The 20,063-nt window shown below is 35.9% G+C and overlaps 2 protein-coding genes across 3 annotated transcripts; one reads left to right on the top strand and one right to left on the bottom strand.

The window, feature by feature from the left end:
• Positions 1-6,597: 6,597 nt before the first annotated feature.
• LOC105161631 (uncharacterized) lies at positions 6,598-12,764 on the bottom strand. 2 transcript variants are annotated; one of them, XM_088880225.1, is made up of 5 exons: positions 12,527-12,764; positions 11,785-12,060; positions 9,584-9,658; positions 8,454-9,012; positions 6,598-7,948 (listed from the first exon to the last, which is right to left on the bottom strand). In XM_088880225.1, the coding sequence occupies exons 2-5, from the start codon at positions 12,028-12,030 to the stop codon at positions 6,927-6,929; spliced, it is 1,902 nt and encodes a 633-aa protein (XP_088736351.1). In that variant the 5' UTR covers positions 12,031-12,060; positions 12,527-12,764; the 3' UTR covers positions 6,598-6,926. The 2 variants fall into 2 exon arrangements, with proteins under 2 accessions (XP_088736351.1, XP_088736352.1); XM_088880226.1 differs by lacking the exon at positions 12,527-12,764 and adding an exon at positions 9,738-9,892 and having other exon boundaries at positions 11,785-11,926.
• A 2,029-nt stretch (positions 12,765-14,793) lies between these two features.
• On the top strand, positions 14,794-17,664 carry LOC110011266 (uncharacterized). Its single transcript, XM_020693889.2, has 4 exons — positions 14,794-15,007; positions 15,417-16,023; positions 16,131-16,316; positions 16,447-17,664. The coding sequence occupies exons 1-4, from the start codon at positions 14,894-14,896 to the stop codon at positions 17,223-17,225; spliced, it is 1,686 nt and encodes a 561-aa protein (XP_020549548.2). The 5' UTR covers positions 14,794-14,893; the 3' UTR covers positions 17,226-17,664.
• Positions 17,665-20,063: the final 2,399 nt, after the last annotated feature.

Raw genomic sequence — 20,063 nt, 5'->3', positions numbered from 1 at the left:
TCCTTTGAGACACGAGAGGAAAAAATGGCCAAAGATTCTTTGAAAGCAAAAAATTTACTTGAAAAGTTTGAAGAAGCCTCTATTGTTCAGGTGTCGAGAACAAATAATGCCGTGGCCGACCAACTAGCCAAGTTAGCAAGCTCGATGGCAGTCATTCGAAGCAGAAGAGTCACTTTTCTCTAGTTGGAAAGAGCCGCGACAGAGAAGCAAGAGGAGATTATGTGTGAGGACCTAATACCCTCTAGTTGGAAAGTAGAGATTGTCAGATTCCTAATAGATGAGACTGTACCAGAGAACCAAAAGGAGGCGACAACCTTGAGAAGAAAAGCATCCCGCTTCGTCATGATAGATGGAGACTTATTCAAATGTGGTTTCTCGCAACCCCTCTTAAAATGTCTAAGTCCTGAAGAAGGGAATTATGACCTAAGAGAGATACATGAGGGAATTTGCGGAAACCACCTGGGATGAAAAACCTTAGTTGGGAAAGCCCTCAGGCAGGGATTCTTTTAGCCAACACACATGAGTTGGTAAGGCGATGTCGGGCATGCCAAGAACATGCAAACATTAATCACCAGCCGGCAGCGCTAATGCAGCCCCTTGAAAGTCCCTACCCTTTTGGATCTAGTCGGGCCTTTTCCGTAAGCTACAGGACAAAGAAAGTTTTTGATCGTCGAGGTGGACTATTTTACAAAGTAGGTAGAGGCCGAGCTGTTAGCCAGATATCAAAGAAAGAAGTGATCAAGTTCCTGTGGATGAACATCATATGCCATTTTGGCATCCCCGCGCCCTAATATCTAACAATGGGACTCAGTTTTCGGGGAATAAACTTAAGGACTGGTGCAAGGGGGCATGGGTGGATAAGCTCCCTAGCATTTTATGGGCGTATCAAACAACGCCAAGGACTCCTACGGGAGAATCCCCATTCAACCTATCTTATGGGACAGAGCCATGGTGCCGGTAGAAATAGGAGAACTCAGTTGGCGAGTGAAATATTACAACCCGAACTCTAACGAGCAAGGATTGAGGATAAACCTAGCTTTATTGAAGAGGCCAGAAAGAAAGAGCCGCAATCTGGGCCGCTATGTATAGAACCAGAATAGCTAAAGTATACAACGCAAGAGTCAGGCCAAGAAGTTTTCAAGTGGGAGACCTGGTGATTCGGAAAGCCGAGGCTTCGGGTCCCGTTGGGAAGTTGGATCCAAAGTGGAAAGACCCTTACAAGGTAATAGAGGTTGTGAATGCAGGAGCGTACAAGTTGCAACAGCTCGATGGAAAGAACATTACTCGCACGTGGAACGTCGCAAATCTCAAGAAGTTTTACTCTTAAGTTCTCTGGGTAGGTAAAATTGTTCTCTACGTAGTAAAGTTCACTTTTTGGCTTTGTTTTGTAATATGGGGCAAATTAAAAGTGGAACGTTTTATTTCCTCCCCGTCAACCCCTTGTGAAACTCTTGTAATTCACGCCCAAGTAATTAAGTTAATTTTTCCGCTATAGTTGAAAAGTACTTTGATAAGGGAGATCTATGGATTTTCGAGAGGCCCCCTTGAGGTACCAATTGGCCCGGGACCCCTAACTGAAAGTCCACTAAGATCAACCCCCAGCGGCGTTGACCCCGGAGAATTTTGCCCTCCTTAAGTGAAGTTGACAGAGATCCAACTCCTAGACTCAAGCAAAATCATCCCTTGAGGCAACACCGAATCAAAATACTTGCATAGTAAGGCAAACTCATCCCAGAAAGATATAGCGGAACAATTTAAACACTGTATGACAATTACAAGTGAATACTAGAGGGGAAATAATGAACAATGTCTATCATTCGGCTAAACAGCCCTGCCGCCATAAACCCCTGATGCAGTTTTCCAAATTCCTTACGGTGAGTAATCTTGAAGTGCGAGCTACTCCACTCCGAGACTAAACCCTAACCATCATCTCTAACGTAAAAAATTTTTCCTTCCAAGGACCCTTAGAGGAAACAAACCCGTCTAAAAACCTACAAGCTTTTTGTGAATTGAAGTAAAAATAACGCCAGTCATTAGAAGAAGCAGACACCTCCGCCACGCAGTGGACAATCCATAAAGCGTGAAAGCTCTCTAGAGTTAATGGAAACCTCAACTCTAAAAGACGACGTCGCCAACCCTCAAAACACATAAATGAATTTGGCGTAAGTTGGCTTACACAAATACCATAACTCCGAATTACCTTGACAAGTAAGAGATGAGAAAGAATAGAAAATTCGCTATGGAAATAAGTGGCATAAACAGTGAAACACCCAGCTGGAGGATCTTTAATCTTCCGATCCCGAGGGGGAAGAATAAACTTATGTGCGGAATGCACCCTAAAAGTTACGCGAATGATGGCAAGCTGCTTTATAGTTTGTCACAAGTACCGAGATCCACCGTGCGACAACGTGGAATGCGACAACAAGGAACGGCCTGACACCTCCCATCAACTCCCAACGCCACAACTACACTCGGTCGGGTGGACACCTCGGTGACCTTCGGCCTCCTCACTGTCACTTTCAACCTCTTCCCCCTCACTTTCAGTTTCCTCTTCCTCACTAACGACCTCATCGTCACTCTCACATCGCTAATTATAAGCGTCCCCATCTTCACTGCTAGATGGTATTTCATCAAATTATTCGCTACGTCTAGACCCCATTGAGTTCAACTCAAAATCAGACATATCCTCTAAAAATTCTCACCTGAGTCAAAAGAATGACACTTAGGCAAACTCATAATCGCGGCAATATGATCAGGCAAATAACTTTCTAGAATCCCCACAACTTCCCCTCTATCGACCCCCGGTACGGAACCACCTGAGGCACGATCGCAAGTTGGGAGGGGAACTTCACCCCCCAGAGCCTCGAGCTGGAGGGGGGCGGGCCCCCTCTACCTCGAAGCCTCGCCTCCCCCACCTTTGTCGTGCCCCCCTTTCGTCGGGTATGACTTTGTCTATCGGCCATCTAACTCACGGTCATTTTCACAATCACCCTCCCCACTCTACATTTCAACCAAAGAAGCAAAATACAAAGCAAAAATACCAAATGAAGAAGAAACAAAATTAACTAAGGAAGAGAGAGTTACCTTTGCTAGCCATTGTGGAGAAAAAATGAAGTTGGGAGTTAGAAGTGCAAATGGAGGGAATGCAAGTGAAAGGAGAGAAATATAAGGAAGTGAGTGGGTGGAGGACAATTAATAGCTCCCACCCACCCATTCTCATTTATTAGGCTTAATACATTTTCTCGATTGTTTACCCTCGCACAAAATATTACACCGACTAGTGAATATTCCATCCGAGTGTGGGGGGCTGTATGATGTAATATTGGTAAAAAAATATTAGCCTGCAAAGGTAAAAAAGTAATTTAACATATATGAGGCACATATTAAACAAATGCAATCCACCACACAATATAACTTCCAACACTACTATAAATACCAAAAATATTTTTTTTTTTAACCTAACTACTATTCATTGATAGTGACCACTCTTACTAAAAAAAATTCTTCGAAAACATGTTTTCACCTGGTGAGTTGTCGTGTCGTGGTAAAATTTCCAATTTCATCCATTCGTAAAAACCTCGACCACATCAATATACAAACTTGCATACACTCACAAGAAATATCAACATCACCTTACATATCCTATGCATTTTTCTGAAAAATTAAATGTCAACACCAACCTTGATTTTCCACTGTTATGAGTAGATGTTTTTAGTTATACAAAATATAGAGGTGGTTTATGTAAATAGACCGTAAATCAGGGATATAAATGAATATTCTAAAATAAATTATAAAATAGAAATAATGTAGTGATGAGAAATATCCATATGTTGGTGGAACTCAAATTCTAATCGTAAATTTATTCATGGGATATCAGTTTTAACAATTAAACTGAGATATCATTGAGTCATGAAAAATTTTAAAAGAGAAATAATGTAGTGATGAGAAAGTTGACAAAAATACAACACTATGTTTGTTTTTATTTTCAAATTATTTTCGAGACAAGTAAGAACATACCAAATGTTTGCCATCATTTAAAAACACCGTATTTATATATTTTTAATTGTTTTAGCATAAATACATACATATATATACACACACATATACATAGATATATATAAAAAGATATGATTTGACAATGCTTTGACTATCAATAGTAATTTTATCTCCCAAAATACAACATTAAATATATAAGATTTATTTTAAATTATCTCCAAAAATAAATTCAAACATATATATTATCTCTAACACATTTATTTATCTTTATTTTTCTCTTTCTATCTCCACAAAACACAACGAAACACTCAGAAAATGAATCCAAACACTATGCAAGTATTGTCCAAGAATCACTCTTGAAAGCACATATCTCATGGTGAAGTAGGGGTTCAGAAATTAGGAATTGTCAGTGCACTAACGTCATTTGAATTGCGACACATGCAGAGAGTCTGTCTGCCAAATCAAGCCATGCAAGACATGCGAGACAAGTCAAATACACATCATGTGACATGTGTGACAGTTTTTGGAATCATCTACCTTGCCAATGTTTGTGTTGGACCATGTGGATGAATCAGTCGCTAGGTGACACGCCATGTTGGCCTCCCGTATGACTCAATAGAGAATCAATTGCCATGTTGGAAAATCAGTTGAGTTAGCAATCGCATAATGGACCATGTAGTATGTGAGAATGAATCAACTGCCACGTATGGCCGCCTGTTGGACGCTGGGATGAGTCATATGCCATGTGCATGTGGCGCAAGACATGGGAGATGAGCTAGTTGCCAACGGACAACCATGTAGAACGTCGATGAGTTATCCGCCAGCTGAGTAGCCATGATAGCAGAGTTAATTGAGTAACTATACATCTCAGCAGCTATGTAGTATAAAGATGACTTAGCTGCCAAATTGTACGACTTGTTGGACGAGGGAGATAAGTCGTCTGCCCAGTCATGTGCCTTATAGGACCCACGATGAATCATCTGACAACTCAACTACAAAGTTGATGATGCATTAGCCGCATCACTTGGCATGTGGGCATATAGGATGATGTTGATGAATCAGAAACTAAACCACAACCCACATAAACAAGCATCATGACTCAACAGCCTCAGTTGGTAGAATGAAGTTGTACATCAAATGACAAGTCATATGCCATGTCAGACTAAATCAATTGTATATCATCTGCCATCTTGCACGATCTGATGAGTCGTCTACCAGGACACTCGTGTACAGGGCTGATGATGACTTAGCATAAAAATCAACAGCCAGGGAAGCTACTGTCGTGGATCAGATGCCACGTAGTGTGCGTTGCTGAATAATGAAAATGTATCAAATGACATGTAAGACCCTAGTAAGGAGTCAGCTGCTAGGTAACATACGAGTCGTTGTCATGAAAGATGGATAGATTGAGTCAGTTGCCATGTCATATGTCTTATGAATTGAGCAAGCTAAGCAGATGTCATGTTATGTGCTGTGTAGGACTTAGCCAACATGAGCACGTCCAAACTGGTGATGTTAATCTATCATGTCTTATGACACGGTGTAACACATGGATGTGAGTCAGCTGCCAAGTAATACACGGATGATGAATATGCCACCTACAAAGAACATTTTGATAAATATCTGCAATGTCAACAATGTTATCAACTTCCACTTAGGAGAAAAACCAAGAATCAATTGCCATATCATCTTAAACATGAACACGTGTGAATAGTTATCACAACCACGTATAAGATGTCAGTAGGCTCAAACTGATGCCATGCTGATCGCGCCAAAAAGAACATGTATAGTTAACAGACATCAGGTGCGCTTGGGGATCAATTCATCCCATCACACTTGCTTTTATCAACTACAACACTCTTCTCCCTCACATAATTAATGACTTAGGGTTTGTCAACTTTGAAACCAAAATGGACAAACTCTACGATGCAGTCTTTTGATTAATGGTGACAGATTTCTTTTGGTTAAAATGGGATGATGTGCTATCACGCCGACAAACTTTTAAGGATAACTGGCTTTGGCTGGTCATGCTAGTTGCTAAAATGGTTTTTTCCTCTCGGTGTATACAAAGAACGATTGATTGCTTCTGAGGTGTTGCCTTCCCATCACCAACAAATGTATTCCTCATAAAACAAGACTTGGAGTCCGACTAGGCATATGGGATGCTGTCAAGAAGATTGACCCTGGCTTGCATGCATGTCAGAAGCACCGAGCATCTGGATCACCGCTTTGCCAGTGTGCTTTCATGGTTCAAGCATTTTCATCTCAGTATACTTGGAAATCACAATGCCTTTCAACATTTGATATGACCTTTTCAATGTACTGAAAATGAGAGGCACAACGTATCTTTGTTTTTTCCTTGCAGCTTGTACCAAATGACAGGTTTACTTATTAGTGCTGAACATAGAGTTTATATAGCAAACAACGTCAGTTCAAAGAGTTTCAGTCCCAGGTTTCTTTAGAAGCAACCTAAATTAATTCAGGGAGCTGTACGGGCAATCGAGGAACCCTCCTCTGAAGATAATCCATCAAGATACAGTGCAACTACTTTGAAAGAGCACGTCAACTACTACAACAAGAAGCGTCTGCATGGAACAACTATGAAGATCAAACGTTTCTTATCTCAGAACCAAAGCATTTTACTGCTTTTGTTCCAGTGGTCACAATTTAGATTCAGAAAAATATATTCAGGAACATTATACCTTACAAGAAACAACTAACTCTTAGCCCTATCTTGCTTCCAGTATAAGTTTCATTACATTCTATCTAGCACAGAATCTACACTTGGCTAATTGCTGTACATATGACTGAATTAAGCTTCATCAATCCACATCGCAAGCTAGTAACTCCAAGTCCTGAACAATCAACATTTCTTCAGAATTTACATCCTTCCACAAGAATGTTTCTTCATTCTTAGGTGTAAAAATTTATTAGACATCACATACAACAAGAGACGAGAGGAAACGATCGGCAGCTCCGCTGATAGTGGCACCCTTGCTTTTAACATGCAACAGGTATTGCAGTGCTTGTTCAGTGATAGCTTCACCCGGTATCAGCACTGGAATCCCTGGTGGATAAGGACATATAAGCTCTCCACATATTTCACCAAGACTTTCATCGATGCTCACTTTTCTTTTATGTGCAAAAAAGGCATCTCTAGGACTCAAAACCATGTTGATATCATCAAAGACAGGTAAATTCGCGACATCAACCGATTTAATTACTGAGCCATCAGTGGGCATTAAAGTTGCTGAGAGATAATTCAATCCTGAGATAAGTCTTAAAACATGCTCTCTCTTTGTGCCAAGGTTAAATGCAAATGTAATAGATTGAGTTCCAACAAGTTCGGAAACTACACCGAAATCCCTGTATAAGATGTTATCAGCTTCAAAGCCTGAAATACCAAGGTGCAACACACCAACAGTTACTCGCAAAGGATCAAAAGCAGGAAACTTGGGAAAGTTCGGAACGCCAATGAGTGTGATTCCAGGAATTTTATCAATCACACTTTTTGCTTCCACAGCTAAGTCAATTGCTTTGTTGAAAATAGTTCCATGGTTATCACTTAGTTGGGCTCTAGCAGCATCCAATGATGCCAACAACAAATAACTCGGGCTACTGCTTTGAAGTGTTTGAAGGCATCTGCAAATCCTCTCCCTGTCTACAATATTACCAGAGACATGCAGCATTGATGACTGTGTGAGAGAGCATAGCACTTTGTGGGTCGATTGCACGACAAGATCAGCCCCTTGAGCAAGAGCTGAGCTCGGCAACCGCGGGTGGAAGCCAAAGTGAGCCCCATGAGCCTCATCGACAATTACGGGGATCTTATTATTGTGACACAGTTTTGAAATTCCATTGATATCACTACATATACCATGATAACTAGGTGAAATGACCAAAACCGCAGCTGGTTTACGACCTTCCATCTCTAGTTCCTTGATTGCTTCCGCTACCTGTTATAACAGCAATCTGGAGATTTTAGAGCAAATAATTCTCTAAGTCCATGTTCACTTGTAAGATGATTGAAGATATACAAATACTAGTAAACTTTATTATATTTTAAAATGGTTATATGATTTTTCCAAGTTAACCCTACTCAAAGAAGTCTTTACAAGATTCTTCCATTCAGATTATTATCAATTTAACAATTGATGGAAAAAACAATATTCTCAACCAAACATAAAAGAGACCTAATGTTGATTATCATAACTCTTTGAGTTGGATTCTTGATCCAGTAACTTTGCAACTTTTTACCAGGCTATCTTGGTACATAGGCCTCCATAAGTGCAAAAGACATTTAAATAGCTTAGAAATAATAATACCAAGCATTCGTTCAAAGTGAACATGACCATCATATATTCTTGGGACAAACAAATCATTATGTTAAACTAAATACAAACTGTAACTGAAACAACTAAAAGAACCAAAGATGTGATTCACAAAAACCATTATACTTGCCTGTGAAGGAGTGATCCCTGCGGCAATGTCCCATCTAGGGTCATACTCCGGAAAGATATACTTGGGTGCTGCACCAGATAATACCATGGCAGATACTGCAGAGATATGAGAATTTCGTGGAAGAATGAGAGTATCTCCAGGCAAACAAGTTGCCATTATTGCTGCCTGGACTCCACATGTACTGCCCCCAACAAGAAACCATGTCTCTGATGCTCCAAAAAGTTCCGCTGCCTGTTTTTGTGCTTCTAAAATAGGTCCCTCGGGAGCAAAGAGATTGTCAAGCTCCGGAAGTTCTGGTAAGTCATGCAGAAATGGTCTTTCACCAATCAGCTGTGTTAAGGATGACGGAGCAGCTTGTCCTCTGTTATGTCCTGGGAAGTGAAAACTGGCTGCATCTTCTTCAGCTGACGCTTTTAATGCACTAACCAAAGGAGGTGATCTGCAGAACTTGACCTTCTGATTGTCATTCCTGATAATATTGTCGGTTTCAAATTCTAAAATTCCACTCTGTCCCTTCTGTTCTTGCTTCTCCCCTTGTGCTACTTGAAGTCTCTCCTGCAAAATACATAAAAGGATAAACATCTTTCACATAATTGAATCTTATCCAACATAATTGGTAACCAATCAGTTATTCGCAAGATGCACCCACATAAACAGTGTACTGAAATAACTCTTCCTAGGCTTAGTGACATGCATCAATTTGAATGAAATATGAAAACCGATCATTCATCTATTCAATGGTTCCAATAGTTCAATCGCTTCAAGTGAGAGTTAGACTCAACCATATCATCTCTACCAGGTTCACTCTATTCTCTTAGTAGCAATGATTAGTGAAATTAACCTGCACAACCAACGTTCCGCAAACTACTTGCACTGATAGCAAACTAACAACCCACCAATTCTTGATCACTCCAAAAGATAAACTGGGCGAATTAAACTACATATTGCCAAGAGTCATCTTTAAACACCCACCGAAATTCAAACAGAATCCAAGTGAGCACATAATTCTGTTTCCTATTCTTGGGCTAGCTTTTGTTGGTACCAAGAAACATCTGAATTAAAAAGCAAAAGGTTTAAGTATAATCAACTGAGCTGATAAAAACATTACACTTCTCCAGGAACCCACCTGGGAGATACAAGCTCTTGGAGTACTGCTGACCCTGAAACTCCAGTAATTACTGCAAATACTCAGACTCAAGCTCTGCAAAAGGAGTATGATATATTAGCATTTATTGAAACTTTCCTCTTCAAATCTTGTCTGAAAGACGAAAGAAACCCACCATATCCAGAAGGAAAGCGGATCCACTGGTTGTCTCTGAATACCTAAACGTTCTTTATACATGATTAATGCTATTCCTTTATATTTTATGAAGTAATTACATTCTTGTTGGGCCGATCTTTATCGCATGTCACAGGGTTTCCTCAAAGGACTTTGCTACAAAACCACAACATATTCATAAACATTAGGCCCATCTTTGTACTGGAGAAAAAAAGGCCTCAACTTTATGGGGGAGTTTTTTTAGGTCATTTAATCTACTCGAGAATTTTCTCAAAAAAAAAAAAAAGTACTCGAGAATTTATAATCTTGATCACTTTTAAAGAATTTTTATGCTTTTTGAATTGATAATTTGGAGTTACAAATTTTAAATTTTGTTTGAGTAATTTTAAATTACAGAGAATTTAAATATTTAAATTTTTATTTTGAATTTTATTTTGTAGTATTATGATAAATTTCAAATATATTTAATAAGTCGTTTGAAATCATTCTCTCACATTCTTGTTTGGATCGTAATCTTTTCGTCCAAATGTAACATTAGATTATGTTCTGGAACATTTTCTCTATACAATCCATTTAATTATGATATATTTTCCCAGTGAATTATACAAAAATTGTTATGGCTTTTATCGAATATATAAACACTATGGATGCATATAAAACGTAATGATCATCTAATACATTAATAATCTCAACTATTATTATAAATAACTACTAAGAACTGTTATTTTATATTTATTCATCTATATTATTTAAATTTATATATTTGTTTAAATATTAACCACCAATAGAAATAAATCATAATTTGAGCCGTAAATTTATTAAATAAGGTTATAAATATAATTTTTATAATTAAAAATTAAAAAAATGAAAAATTAAAGAAAAAGACGTGTAAGGGATCTAATTGTTCTATTTTTCTGTTCACAAGGGGATATTTTACTATTTTTTTTCACAAAGAGGTTAATTTACTCATTTCGTATAATACAGGGGATAATTTGCATTTTATTCTATATTAATATAAACAAAATCAAGCAACCATCATCCAGGCTACATTTATATTCCCACGGACTTTTGACTTAAATTGCCTAAAATTGTCACTCCACAATCGGTTGTCCTAGAAATGCTACCCTTCATTCTTATATAACTCAAATTTTGCAGCAAATGTTTATGTCTCAAAATTCATTTCATTCTGGCAGGAACTTTATATAGAGAAAGAATTAGCAGCCATAATAAATATATATAGAGAGAGAGTTAAATATAATTTGTCCCTATATTATAAAAAATACTTAAAAGTATTTATGGTCATAATTTTCAAAATGATGCAAAAACATCCCCCATGCCTCGTGTGGATTACGCACATTTATTTTTATTATTAATTAAAAATGATTTGTATCATTATGTAAGTACTATTTAGATATTAATTTCAATCTATGGACAAAGATCGTGGGAGGGGGATTGGTGAGCAAGGGAGGTGAAGGGATTGGGGAGTCGGGGAGGTGGGGACCAAGGAGGAGATGGAGAGAGGGAGCGGCCGGGCAAGAGGGAGGTGGAGGTGGCGGAGGGGGCGGTGTCAGTGGGAGAAAAAGGGAGTGGAAGGGGAGACTGGAGACGGTCATGAGGGGGAGGGGGGTGATGAAAAAGAAAGATATAAAAATTTATATATATTATTATAAATATCAGTATTATTTTACATGAATATAATTAAATATTATTGTATTCTATATAAATAATATTTTATTATTAAAAATCATATAGAATTGCACAAATGGCATGTGCATTACACCACGTCATATAAGAAATTTTTTGCTTCATTTCTACTTACAAGAATGTACTTTATTAATTATTTTTTTATATGTAGTTGTTTTACATATATCCCATATCATAGCGAGCGGGTTGCATCTTTCTCAATATATATACCATGATTTTTTCCTCATTATTAGCGGCTCGTTTTGCACACAACGATGTAGTCAAGTTGAGGATCAGCAGCTCCAACTATATAACCACCATGGCTTTTTATTTGCACACAAAACGTATTCATATTTAGCACCAACCTGGGGGATGTGCCGACGGGGTTTGGCAGATTTGACTTGATGAGCAGCTGATGAGAACTCATTTGGAATGGCCTCCACTGGGGTCGGTGGCTTATTCTTGAAAGCCAAAATCCGGGTCCTGTTCATGTTAAAAGTTTCCGCAAGCTGCTTCCTGTATGCCTTTCTGGATGGAGAAGAGCCCACAGCTGGATTTTCCTTACCTTTCTTCCCATCTGTAAGCATGTAATGTGCATAGTCGAAATCCATTGCCGATCTGTTTGGTATGAACCGATCCAACTGTGGACCAGGCAGAGTATATAAATGTTATTGAGTCCTTTTATATAGAATCACACAATGAGCACACAAATTTAACACTATAATCCATATTTGGAATCTCAGGGTAGGCCTGGCAACGAGTCGAGCTCGACCATTTTTGTCGAGCTCGAGCTCGACTCTGTAACTTCAAGCTCGAGCTCGACGAGCTCGCTGAGGTTGAGCTCGAGCTCGAGCTCGACACTCTATTCTCGAGCTCGAGCTCGAGCTCGAACGCGAGCGACAAACAGCAGCAACAAGCAACAACAGAACAGCAACAAGCAACAACAGAACAGCAAAAACAGACTTTTCGTTGGTGATATTGGCAAAAGCCATTCCAAATATTTTTAGTTTGTGAAATTTCTATAACTTTAGTTTGTAAGATAAGATTTTTAGGATATTCTGCACCAGTCAATTGCAAAAGCAACCTTGTGTCAACAGAGAGGATTACCTCGTCGCCGCCGACGAGCTTTTCTTGTTGCCGTGAATTTGGGGGCTAGGGTTCTAAGATATTTGGGGAAGAAATAAGAGAGGGGAAAGAACGGAGGTAGAAAGAGAAAGAGAAAGAGAGAAAGAAAAAGGAAGAAGAAACGATGGGGAAGAAATAAGAGGGGAAAAAATGGAGAGAGAGAGAGAGAGAGAAGAGAGAGAGAGAGAGAGGAAGAAAGAGGAAGAAGAAACGATAGGGAAGAAAGAGAGAGGGGTTTTTGACTTTTGGTATTATTATTATAATTATTATTATTATTATTATTATTATTATTATTATATTATTATTATTATTATTTAAAATTATGAGATCAAATCATAAAATTTTTACATAGATATAGTTGAAATTAATATATGTTCACAATCTGCAAAATTTATATATTTATAAATGTTAGTATAACATTGATATAACTATCATCTTATATTATTGAACAATATGGGTTAATCGGGACATCAAAATTCAGATCAGATCGTTAGATATGATAAAACTTACAAAATAATATATTTCGTAAAATTTTAGACTTATTGGATATACGGATGTCGAGATATCGTACTCGCACATAAGAGTAATCATTCAAGACGGTGTATCGTTGAATCAAGCCATGTAATTTTAAATCATACCGCTTGATATGATCTAATAGACACAGTCTTGTATATATTTAAATTTCGTATAAATCAGGTGTCTGAATTTTAAAATATCTTAATTATTGCTTAAACTTTTTAATCTCATTATATATATAATAAAATAATAATTATAATTGTTCAACCATCATCATCATCATTATTATTATTATTATTTTAAATCATGAGATTGAATTATAAAAATTTACATAGATATAGTTGAAATTAATATATGTTCACAATCTGCAAAATTTATATATTTATAAATGTTAGTATAACATTAATGTAACTATCATCTTACATTGTTGAACAACATGGGTTAATCGGACCATCAAAATTCAGATCAAACCGTTAGATATGATAAAACTTACAAAAAAATATATTTGGTAAAATTTTAGACTTATTGGATATACGGATGTCGAGATATCGTACTCAGAACATAAATATAATCATTCAAAACGGTGTATCGTTAAATTACGCCATGTGATTTTAAATCATACCGTCTGATATGATCTAATGGACACAGTCTTGTATATATTTAAATTTCGTATGAATCAGGTGCTCGAAATTTAAGATATCGTAATTATTGATTAAACTTTTTAATCTCATTATATATATAATAAAATAATAATTAGAATTGTTCAACCATCATTATTATCATTATTATTATTATGTTGTTGTTATTATTATTATTATTATTATGATTTTTAGATTAATTTATAGGAATTACTAAATTTTGACATAAATTTATAAATAATAAAAAATTATAAGTCACTTACTTGTCAATTTAAAAAATATTAACGTAATACAAATATATATTAAAATATAACATAAAGTTCTATATATAATATTAAACAATAATTTTAATTATAAAAAATATTATAATTTACTAAGTTGTTGATTAAATTTATTTTAGTATAAAGATTTAATGTATAGATAAAAGTACCATAATTCATTATTATCTAAAATAAAATATATGATATAGATTAATAATTATAATATATGGTCAATTTTGATTATAGAACTGATCAAATATTAAATATAAAATTAAATAAATAAATAATTCAAAAATAAAAATATATATAAAAAAAATAAAAAATATTCACCCGCGAGCTCGAGCTCAAAGTTGAGCCGGCTCGACTCATCTGCCACCCCTATCTCAGGGTAATCAGTAATGTCTAACTCCTGATATTATTATGAAGCAGATTCAAGATCAACTATTTCAACATACTAAAACAGACAGAAATCAAATGCGCTGCAAAAACAAAAACAAAACAGTGTAACAGAAGCCTGCAAAAATAAGTAATTAGTATAGAACAGTTGAAGATTGAATTTAATTAAAGTAAGGATAAACAATAGAACAAGTAACACTAAAAACGAATAAACTAGAGAGAAACGATAGGAGATGATTGGGTTGCTGATTGATACGAATAAATCGGTCGAATTGGGTTTATATACGAATTCAATTTCCTGATGCTTCTGGCGGCGAGTGTGTGTGTGTGTGATTTGCAACGGTAACATTCCCAGGAAAGAGCCGTTGGGATGCAAATTTCAAAAGCCCAACGGTCATATTTCGTGTGGGTATATATATATATATATATGGTACTTTCACTTCGCATTACAAGAAACCCCTGCTCCTCCCCCTCCCATCCCCCTCCCCTCTCCCCAAACAAGAAGAAAACGGTAATCTGAAGTCCCCAATTCCGGAGCAATGGATTTCCAGAAACTTACAAGGAGAGAATTGCAAGCTCTCTGCAAGAAGAACAAAATTCCTGCAAACATGACCAATGCTGCCATGGCCGACGCTCTGAAAGCTCTCCAGCTCGTAAGTTTATTTATCCATTATTCAAATTTTGAGAGCGCTCAGTTTCTTGTTTTCCTGTTTGATTTGTCTTGTATTTTGTAATATAATCTTGCCCTAAGAATTTGTTCCGGATTTTCCAGTGCTTTGTTCAGGTTTCTGGCCTTTAACTGCTTAACTTAATCTGATTAAATTAATTCTTTTAACTGGCATGTATTGAAATTATATCTGGAATTATGTTTATTTTTCTGAAAATTTTGTTTGAGGTTTTGAGCTTAACCAGGCATTTATACATGGACGGATTCAGGGTTTTACATTCTTACTTAAATGTTGTCTTCTGTCTCTGTTACTGCTCTGTTTTTTTTTTTAAATATTTTTTTCACTTTGTATTATTCCTTATTTCGAGAAAATTATTGTGATTTGTGGTTGGCAGGTTGAAGGAATTGAAGAATTGACGCAGCTGTCTCAATCTGAAACTGCACAATCATCCACTGAATCACCAGTGAGATGCGAGGTAATGTCTCCCTATGTGCCTCCAACTGGTGGCAGAAGCACACGCCGGAGAAATGTTGCAAAAGAAGAGCCTGAATCTGTGAAGCCAATGACTAGGACTCGGCGTACGGCTTGCAAGACCCTAGTTAAAGATGCTGATGAATCACAGGATGATGTGACCGAAACTCCAGCATTGGTGGCGCAAACTAATAGAAAGAAGAGTCAGATGGCCTCGGCCTGTCGGAAAATGGATTCCCAGTTGATGGAATGTGTAGAGGAGGAAAAGAAAGATGTTTCAATAACTCCTGCTCCAATGGGAGTTACTAGCCGAAGAAGAAGGGTGAAGGAAGAGAGTGCGGTTCAGAAAGTGTATAGCACACGACGGTCAGTTAGGTTGGCGGAGAAGAATGTGGAGAAGTTGAATGTGGCGGAAAATGAAGGGTCTGAGCATTTCAAGAAGGAATTGCTTACTAAAGATGCTGGTGAAGATGAGGATATGACTTTGAAAGAAGGCCCGAATGATTCTGATGAAGTATCAGAAATTACTGGTATCTGTTCTTTCAGGGACTTATAAAATGCATTAAATCACGAGTGATGTTTACATGTTTAATACTATATTGCTTGTTGTATGACCCTCTAAGTTTTCAATTTGCAGGTACCGATGCAAGCACAACTGCAGATGAGAGTTCTCAGGAGAAAGATAAATCAGAAGTTGTTTCAGCTGAAGAACAGGTTATATCAATGGTTCAAGAGATCGAAGTGGCACCAGGCCTGCACTTTGAGGCAGATGGTCCTAAGCCAGAGGTGAAGGAGAATAGTGATGTGGAAAATGAGGAAACAGGTATTGATTTTGAGACACAAGCTGAAGTTAATGAAAGTGAAAGTGTGTGTGTTCCTTGGTCTGTCTTTGTAATTTTTATGAGCCAAATGATCTATTACTATCTTGTTTACATATAAAAATTCTTGTGCAGGATCTTATGATGTTTGTACATCTGAGATTGAAGTTACAGTTGAAAACACAGAAGAACTGAATGGTGAGAAAGAGATAGGACCTCAAGACAAGGCTGCTGTCCACAATTTAGATGTGACCTTGGAGAAATTCACAGAACTCAGATTGCAACAAACTACAGAAGAAGTGTCAACTAGAAAAATGCTGGAGGATGTTACAGAAGCCGATTTCATTGATCATTTGGCTATCTCTGTACAACTTAACGAGGAGGCTGATAAAATTGAAATTCTTCAGCATGACGAAAGCACAAAGGTTGCTGCTGATCTGGTGCGGTCTGATGGTGGAGTGGAGGTGAATTATGCACTTTCTGCTGTAAAGGATTCACCATGCAAGCAACTAGGTGATGAACCGGGTGCAAAAGGTGTTCCACTCGGCTTTGCTGCAGAGTTAGATTCACAGCTCATCAGTCAACCAACCTGTTTGACGCCGAGTAAAAATTCTGCAAGCAACGCAACTGCAACAATGAAAATGGTGACTGCTTTCACAGATAACAAAGAGAACATTGGTAGTGGCAGTAAATTGGTTCTTGTGAAAGACAGAGTAAAGACAGCTGAAAACGCTATTGAGAATGCCGACAATTTGAATGAGTTGAGTGTGAGAAAGCTGTCCAAGATGTTGAAGGAAAAGCTAGAGATCACCAAGAAGTCAACCAAAAATGACAGTGGCAACGAAAAAGCATTACCAAGACCAGCTCTGCAAGCACTTCCCGAGAACCGATTAGTAGATGAAACCCAAAACTGATTTCTGCTATGCAAGAATTTGGTTATCCAGGGTCCAGGTAATCATGCAACCCACTTTACTTGGAAAACTGAATAAGTGTGCCTTGGAAAAGGCATGAAAAGGCATGGACAGGATATATGAAAATAGGAGGGCAGAAGACATGGAATTTTGAGTCTTTTCCTAAGAGGGTATCCATATCAAGTCTTGTGCAGAAAGCTGATACTTTGTGGATTATGCTTATGCCATTATCTCTTTGGTAATCAAAGCATTGCTCAATAAAAGTTTCACACTTGTTATACAATACGGCTGGATGATGAAAGCTCTCTTTGCTTAATCAAAGCATTGTTTACTTTTGGTTCAAGTTTCGTGAAATTTTGAATTAGTTCAAAATTTAGTTATTTTGTGTTGTTTTATCAAAACCCTTTAATATTAATTTGTAGTTATACGCTTTGAAAATTTATCATTTTATAATCCTTTTTTTTTGCTTTTCCATAATGCAAACTCCACCAGACAGATAAAAGGACGAATTCAACCCCACTTTTCTAACTTAAGTATCGGAGGGCCTAAAGTATTTTTTTTTTCTTAGGATCCACTTTTAAAATGCTCGAAAAGGGTTCAATGATCCAATCTGAGGGTATCCAAATTCGACGATTCGATCTCTATCTTGCGACCTGCATCACAAATAAAGAGGAACTTAAATTGTCCATACTGTGAGGAACTTATCGAAAAGCTAATCAGACCCATACTGTTATTCGTCATCACTCCAAATGAGATGGAAAATTTCCACAAGCCTTTGTTTTGCTCCCATTGGATGAAACAAAAATGTATACAAGAAAATAACTGGATGTTGTGATCAACAAAGTCTTTCATGCAAGAATTAAGTAACATCCTAGATAATGGGATCTCAATTTATGCAAGAACTGAGTAAATATGGAATGATGCTTGAATTATTTATTTTCAACTGATGTTTATAATATTTTTTAGAGACTTTCTATGTGTCTGGTGACGTGAGTGTAAGGTTTTTTTTATTATTATTATAACTGCAAACTGATGGTGTTGTATTTATAACATCACTCGATGTTATTATTATTTTGATTGGTAATATTTTAATTCTTTTTCATTAGGATATATAAAAAAATTATAGGACATTTTTTAAAAATTTTCAGTATAATTTTGAAAATATTTTTAGACATAATTTTCATTTCACTGTTAGGTTTACATAATGCTTTATTCCAATAAAAAAATTATAAGCTTGTTTGGACATGAAATTAGATCCGCAGAATTAATTTCCGCAAGTTGTGCTTAGGTAAATGTTAACAGAACCCTCAAAAAGTATTGCTACTACAACTCTCAGGTTGGTGATTAGCTTCTTTAGCTTCTTACTTTTCAAGCATTTTGAATCATCCAAGTATTTTTCAAGACCTTTCCGTTGCTTCATTAGCTTCTTTTTTGTCATAATTTTGATAGGCAAAGATATATTTCCAAAGAATGAATCATCCAAGTATCACTGGGGATGTACTAACATCAATCCCCAAGGCGCAAACGTTAAATCCAACAGTTATTTGAGGGCTTTCGGTGAGCACTTAATACTAATATTTATAAATATATAAATTTATTATAAATTGTGAACATATATTAATCTCAACTATAAAATATTTTTATGTATTTCAATTGCATTATTTTAGATAATGGATACTTTTCTACAATTTTTAAATTGTTCAGTATGAATATTTTTTTTGGTATATTTTACTAATTATATTATTACTAAACTAATTAGTAGTTTATATTTATAACAATAAATTAAAATTTTATACTATATTTTAGTAAATTTGTAACATAGTATAAATTGTGCAATCTATTTTATTACTTATAAATTTATATAAAAATTTGGTGATTCGATCCCATGATTTAATCTAATAATAATAATAATAAATAAAGCTAACATTTATAATATATAAATTTATTGCAAATTATGAACATATATTAATCTAACTATAAAAATATTTTAATGTATTTCGATAGCATTATTTCAGATAATGGATATTTTTCTGTAATTTTTAAATTGTTCAGTATGAATATTTTTTTTGGTATATTTTAATTATATTACTACTAAACTAATTAGTAGTTTATATTTATAACAATAAATTGAAATTGCATACTATATTTTGGTATATTTATAACATAGTATATATTATGCAATCTATTTTATTACTTATAAATTTATATAAAAATTTGATGATTCGATCCCATGATTTAATCTAATAATGATAATAAATAACTAATAAAAAAATAAAAAAATTACCAAGCTCGAGCTCATCATGTAAGAGTCGAGCTCGAGCTCGCCAAGATCGAGCTTGACTCATTGACACTCCTAGATAAGACAGGTTCCATGACAAGTTCTCTTTCACATAAATAATGTGGAAGGTTGGCAACAATTAGGTCAAGTTGTTGAGTTTTTTTTTTTTTTAAAAGGTAATCACATATAATTATTTTAATAAATTGAACAATACATACATTCGATTAATATATTAATATAATAAAGAAAAATAATATAAAAGAATAATTATATTTATATCTTCTGACTTATTGTTTGTTTACACAAACCAGTCTACTTCAAGGATAAATAGACATTGCGGTGTGAAATACTGCACACATGATGTTACTAATATTGTATTATTTTAAAGTATATAATTTACTTTTATATATGATGTATATTGGTAAAAAATATTAACCTGTAATGGTAAAAAAATAATTTAACATATATGAGGCACATGTTATACAAAATGCCACCCACCACACAATATAACTTTGAGCACTACTATAAGTATGAAAAATATTACTTTTTTAACCTAACTACTA

Source organism: Sesamum indicum, linkage group LG5 (genome assembly GCF_026168435.1).
Source record: "Sesamum indicum cultivar Baizhima isolate 11 linkage group LG5, ASM2616843v1, whole genome shotgun sequence".
NCBI classification, from domain to species: Eukaryota; Viridiplantae; Streptophyta; class Magnoliopsida; order Lamiales; family Pedaliaceae; genus Sesamum; species Sesamum indicum.
Note: the sequence above shows the minus strand (reverse complement) of the source record. Positions and strands in the feature narration are given on the sequence as shown.

Coding starts and splice junctions, on each gene's coding strand:
- LOC110011266 (XM_020693889.2), top strand. CDS start 14,894: ATGGATTTCCAGAAACTTACAAGGAGAGAATTGCAAGCTCTCTGCAAG. Junction 16,024..16,130: donor TGAAGTATCAGAAATTACTG/GTATCTGTTCTT, acceptor TTCAATTTGCAG/GTACCGATGCAAGCACAACT. Junction 16,317..16,446: donor TGTGGAAAATGAGGAAACAG/GTATTGATTTTG, acceptor ATTCTTGTGCAG/GATCTTATGATGTTTGTACA.
- LOC105161631 (XM_088880225.1), bottom strand. CDS start 12,030: ATGGATTTCGACTATGCACATTACATGCTTACAGATGGGAAGAAAGGT. Junction 9,659..11,784: donor CCCGTCGGCACATCCCCCAG/GTTGGTGCTAAA, acceptor CTCCTTTTGCAG/AGCTTGAGTCTGAGTATTTG. Junction 9,013..9,583: donor CAAGAGCTTGTATCTCCCAG/GTGGGTTCCTGG, acceptor TGTATTTTGCAG/GAGAGACTTCAAGTAGCACA.